The sequence below is a fragment of the Poecilia formosa genome, unplaced genomic scaffold (genome assembly GCF_000485575.1).
Source record: "Poecilia formosa unplaced genomic scaffold, Poecilia_formosa-5.1.2 Scaffold39, whole genome shotgun sequence".
NCBI lineage: Eukaryota > Metazoa > Chordata > Actinopteri > Cyprinodontiformes > Poeciliidae > Poecilia > Poecilia formosa.
The window spans coordinates 1,223,678-1,229,677 of NW_006799978.1; the positions used below are offsets into that span (position 1 = coordinate 1,223,678).

The following is a 6,000-nucleotide window of genomic DNA, read 5'->3' on the forward strand; positions in this document are numbered from 1 at the left end:
ATAGCTACTTGTTTGTTTCGTAATGCATTCAATTTAATACCCGAAATACAGAGTTGAGCACTGCAGGGAGACTGCAGCTTATCCCCACTATCATGGGGACAGAGGCGAGGTACAGGCTGCAGGTCCATTTAGAGAACCAACATGGAGACAAACAGCCTCATAAGGTCAATTTAGAAACAACAATTAACCAAAAGTGTGTGTTTCTGGAATGTGGAAAGAAATGTGTCCTCAAATAAAACCCACACATGCAGAGGAGAACATGCAAACTCCACGAAGAAATGCTTCAGTCGATGTTCGAATCAAAGCCCATATTCATCCAAAGCAGCAGCACTAACAAGCACAGAATGAAGGGAATTGCAATAAAAACAACTACCCTTATAATCCATTATTATTTTATTTTTTGAACAAACTCCAAGAATTTTGGCTGTAGTTTCTAAGCAGACTATCAGAAACAGAAAACCAGAAATATTGTTGACCAGTTAACATAAAACTGACTGTAAGCAACAGAAGGATAGATTATATGTGCAATCATTAGCTCTGGCTCTGCTCTACATTTTATATCTCTCCACCCACATGCATATCAAGTTAAATAAAGACACATTTTTGTTGTAAGATTAAGAAACAAACCTCACTGATGTGAATGTATGTACAGTCAAATGTAAATGTCAGAACAAATAAAGAAGCTCTAATGCATTTCTCATGTCAGACAAGCAAATGTGTGTGTGTTTCTGCTTTAACAACTGCCATTATTCAGTACTACAATAATCTATTTTGATATTTTGCTATAGGTGAGTGTGCTCCAACTATTGTTTGCCTGCATCAGTAGCAGAATAATTCATAGGTCCACCTATGCACATGACAACTGAGAGAATTTCAAAAAGCAGGATTAACAACACACAACTCTGAGCACTTTTCCAGAAGGCGGTGCCAAACTGCAATGTAGTAAGAGAACCGATTAAAAACCGACTCATCAACAGCAGAAGCAGTAGTCCCGAGTCATTTTAGCCTCAGCAGGTTGCCAAGTGCAGTTTGAGCTTTTTGTTGCAGCCAGTAATTCCACTTCTTTCACTACATTAAGCATCTGTTTGTAAGGTTAACATTTTTGACTGGACCATTAAAATATAGCAACCAGCACAAGTAAATTGAATACTAAAATTAAACATCATTTTCACTTAGTAAACCTGCTTTTTTCTGAAAAACGCTGTAGCATGCACTCCTACAGTGCCTCTTACAAGTATTCCTACACTTTAAACCCAATACAGTCACAAATTTCAATGTGTTTTTCATTTTAAAACTTTCACTGAAAAGTGAGGCATGCACATGTATCCAATTCTCTTGAGTCGGTATTTTGCAGAACCATCTTTCCCCAAGTCTTCATAAACACTGCCTCTACCTCTATTTGAACATACAGAGACTTATAATTTTTTTTGCACTGTATTTCAAGATTAAATAGAGAGCACCACTGAAATAAAATTTCAAGTGTTGGGAAAGATTCTCAAATAGAATTAAATGGAGGCTGTGTCAACCTTTCTATTTGGTTGTTTGCTTAGCAAAGTGCTTCTGCATGAAGATGAACATCTGTCCACATCTGTCCACATCTGTCCACATCTGTCCTTTGAGTTTTCCAGGTTTTCTTTCTTGATTGTCCTGTTTTTAGTTCTATCAACTCTAAACAAATTTCCAGTCCCTACTGAAGGAAAACGTCCCCAAAGCATTATGTACCCACCAGAAAGTGTCACTTTTGGGGGATTTGTTTTCCAAATGCTAAAAAGTAATAGTTTTCCATCAGAAATAGAGTTTTGCATGTAGCCCAAAAGGTAAAACTCTGGTCTCATCTTAACTTCTCACAAATGTTTTTCTTGTTCTCTTTTTGACTTGTTACAAACTGCAAATGAAACTTCTATTAACCTCATTTATTAATAACTTACTGCAATCCAGTATGCAGGTGGTAGAATATGTATTCTACCACCTGAGCTGTGGACCTCTGTAGCTCACCCAGAGTCATCTTCAACCATTTGACCCCTCTTGTTAACATTCTTCCTGCCCAATCTGCTGGATTAGGGGGATTTGCCAGGTCTTTGTGGGTTTCCAGTTGTGCCATACTTTTTCCATGGATTGAATAATGCTCTGCAACATGTTCAAAGTTTGGGATCTTGCTTTTGAACCAATCTCTGCTTTAAACTTCAACAACTTTCTCCTTCACGTTTGTTCATCGATATTCTCCAACAAACATCTGAGTGTGTCACAGAACAGCTGGATTTTGATTGGGATTAAATTATACCCCGTATTTGAAATTACTTCTGAAGGCAAATTGTTGCACTGGATTTTATTTAGGGGGTTTCATAGTAAATGGGGATGAATAGAAACCAAGCTTTTTACATTTATACTTTGCAATATATTTAGTAAATAATTTGTCCTTTTCCTTATACAGTTATTAAACTGTGATGATCTATTACATAAAATCCAAATAAAACTCACTGAAGTTTGTGACTGTAATGTGATAAAATGTGAAGAGGTTTCAGGGTAGTAATAATTTTTGCAAAGCTTAAAGAAAGGAGGTCTAAAATGATCTCCTCTCGTAATGACATATGACATCTACTAGGAATCGTCCCAGTTTTTAAAATCTAGTTAAATGCTGGAGATTTCCATTATGGTCTACAGCAGTGATTTGTTTAGTTCGTGCCACATAAATCTGCTTGAGTTTCAGTTATTTAAGTTTTATTGCAGCTTATTCACACAAAAAAGACCAAAGATCCCAGAAGTCAAAATAGTATAATGCACACTAAATTATTTTGAAATGAAACAAAAATGAATTCAGTTTATGTAGCAGATAAATATTAAATTCATGTGCCAGCAGAATAAGAAGCAAAAGAAACAATGAATACATTTTTACTTGATTAGTTTAATTATGTCAGAGAATAACAGAACAGCAATTTAATCCCAGCAGTAGTGTCTATAACCTTAGAGATATCTTTTGCAGATTTCTCTCCAAAGACCCCAGTTGCTTGTTTGACCCTCATACTTCTCTACTCACATGATCTAGTTTATTAATGTGAACTGTCTTTTAAAGTTCAGTGATGAGAAGCGGCAGACTGACTTCTCATGCACGGTCCGGTCCAGCAGCTAACCACATAAATGTCTGCAGCTTCATGTGGAAAGTATGACATGTATCCCCTCAACGTGTTAGTTAAGATACAGGACACAAATATAGAATCTCTATGAAGTTAAGGATTTTTTTCTTCACTAAATGAAGCAGTTTTAGGTAAAATTGTGGCTTGGGTTTTGCTTTCATGAGCATAATTATGATATAATTATGTTAAAAGCCTGAACCCCGCTATATGGCACATCTGGATTCAAACAAAACTCAAGGCTTTTATTTCTCTCCTATAGGACACAATTTTCAGTAGTCAAACAATATCCACGAAGCACATGATGTATATCCTGACTACTGAAGGAAGAAAGAAAAAGACAAAGAGGAGGCTGAAAATGCAACTCAAGCCAATAGCAACAAAAGATGAAATAGATAAATATATTTGCAGGTGAAAGTATTGGTTTAAATGGTAGTGCACCTAGACCTGCGCAAACGTCTGGAAACGTGTGCCTACATGTCCATGCGTCTCAGATTGTGTGCGTGGTGATTGCACTTGGTTTCTGGGTATGTGTGCTACAGGAGTTGAGGTCCACTGGGGCTCTGCATGAATAATGCATCAGACTGAGGCTGCTGCTGCTGCTGCTGCTGCTGCATCTCAGCAACATTGCCTTGGTCGGTCTGCTTAAAGTTGCAAGTTCCTCCTCTGGAAAGTCAGCATCATTCTGTAAGAGACTGCAGTAACTCAACTGGAGCCCGAATTTAGACAAAAATAACTGCAGGAAGCACATTTCAGTTTCAAGCATTTTATTAAAAAAACTGATTTAAAGTATCAAATATGTAAAATTTTAATTTGAATGCAACATATTAAAAGCTGAAACAATATGCTGATTATTTAGTTTATCATAGAGCTACATTACATTGCAAAAACCTGATAATGACTTGTTATTGCTGAATGGCAATATTAATAAGCCATCAACACAAATATTCCTTATTATTTTCTTTCTTTAACATCTCCACAATATCCCCACCACTTGTCTTGAGCTTTAGGAAAATGTCAAGATCTATATGAGCTGTTCGCCTGGGGAGACTGAAAGTCATCCAAATTGCCAAATATTTAAATGGTAATCAGAAATTGAAAGCATAGCAAGTGAAATATGCAGTGACGGAGTATTCGAGGTATATTTTTGTTTTATTTTTCACCGTATGAGAAGAATATGTTGCCTTTGGCATCTTAGAATTGCTATATTTACAAATTTCCACATTTTTGTACAAGCAGAAGTTAGGACATAGAATTAAATTTTAATATTTTTATGGTGAAATCTTAAAACATGAAGAAGAGGAAATTCATTGAAATTTAAAAATGTGGGATCATTTAAAACTAAGATTTTTATTGATTCTTGCTTAAGATGTCCATCTCTTTTAAACTTGACATGTCAGATGAACTTTTTATCTGCAGATTCACACATGTGTGATGACGGAACAGCTGCCGGAGACAGATGCTCTCCATGCAGCTCACAGTGGGATCACCAAAGGTTCAGGCTGGATGACACTGAACGCCACACACGCTTAGCGCCCAACGACTTGAAGCATCAGGAGACTGACACGAAATTAATTCGTCCCCATGTGCAATCATAAATCTGCAATCAGGACCACTTTCATTGAGGAAGTTTGGCTTAAACGGGTTGAACGGTGGATTTGCGCTTTAGCAGAAACTCTTCCATGAACTTTTCCAACGGTTTATGGAAATATTTTAAAGCCAGGCAATATGTAAATGTATGCAAATTAAATAGGTTACATGAGGTGATAGATCTACTTTGCCTCAGTCACTGCAGCCTAGTCGGATAGTTTTTTTCGACTTCTTTATTTTAAATCCCACTCTTCAGTTTCCTCTAAGCGCACCCCCTTTTAAAACCTGTGTCTTCCATTAAAACTGTCAAATCCTGATTTCACTGGAGTTTCCCGCTTACGGTGGATCACAGGTGACACTTGTACAACGCAGTTTAGCACTTTAAATTGCCACATGTAAGCCTCTCCTGCACTACTCATTTTATTTTGTCACTAAAAATCGTACCTATACGTCCCAAGATTAAAATAAGTGTTGCGTGTTTGCAGCGTGGACTTCACACGTTGCTGTTTACTTTCACCTCAGGAATGTTTGGCACTTTGGCATCCGTATCTCCTGAATGACGGACCGTCACAGCTTATCTCCCTCTCCAAACCCTACTCTTCCCTCCCTCCCTTCCGTGGACCTTCCCAACTCTCCCTCTTCCAGTGTCCCATTTTTGTGAGACGGCCACGTCCGGCGGACTCACCTCTGTGCGCGTCTGCAGCCGCTTGTTCATCTCGTAGATCCGATACTCGGGCTGGACCATGTAGGGCGAGTGTCTTCTGTAGAAAGGTCCGAACGGAGAGGAGTAGAACGGGTCGTGGGTTGGGTTGGACATGGTGGCTCCTGGCGAGGCGCAAGGCGCGATTTCAACATCCAGCGGGCACAGCAGCGCACATGGGAGTGCGATGCTCTCCGACAAGCCCCAGTTGGAAGCAGCCGCTATCGAGGCTGAGCTGCACTCTGCAAGTTGGCCTGCCTAGTTCCCTGCTATAGCGTGGTGCCGGAGGAGGGAGGGAGGAAAGCGAGGGGGAGGAGGTGGGGGGAGCGGCGGAGTTGGGTGGGGTGGGGGGCTTGAATTGAAGGGGGGAGGAGGGAAGCCAGTTTCCTGTTCCCTCAAGACCTACTCTCAGTTTTGCACTCTTGCAAAGTTCAGTGTGGTGTGTTGCACGCGTCTCTTTCTTTGTGTGTTTTCATGTTTGTTATTGTTCAAATTTCACATGTTGGATCGAGAGTAAAAAACAAGAATGTGCCCACATTTAACTACTATTAATATTTTCATCATATCACATGTGAGGGTGCA

At 39.2% G+C, this 6,000-nt stretch overlaps 1 protein-coding gene across 5 annotated transcripts in view; it reads right to left on the reverse strand.

The window, feature by feature from the left end:
- ldb2a (LIM domain binding 2a) overlaps nt 1-5,688 on the reverse strand; it is a 97,734-nt gene extending 92,046 nt beyond the window's left edge. For 4 of the 5 annotated variants that reach the window (XM_007551023.2, XM_007551022.2, XM_016670947.1 and 1 more), the window contains exon 1: nt 5,404-5,688. In XM_007551023.2, the coding sequence (XP_007551085.1) occupies nt 5,404-5,535 (132 nt within the window). In that variant the 5' untranslated portion in view covers nt 5,536-5,688. The remainder of the gene's footprint in view (nt 1-5,403) is intronic. The other variant, XM_007551020.2, reaches the window with a different exon arrangement.
- Between the last annotated feature and the right edge of the window lie 312 nt (nt 5,689-6,000).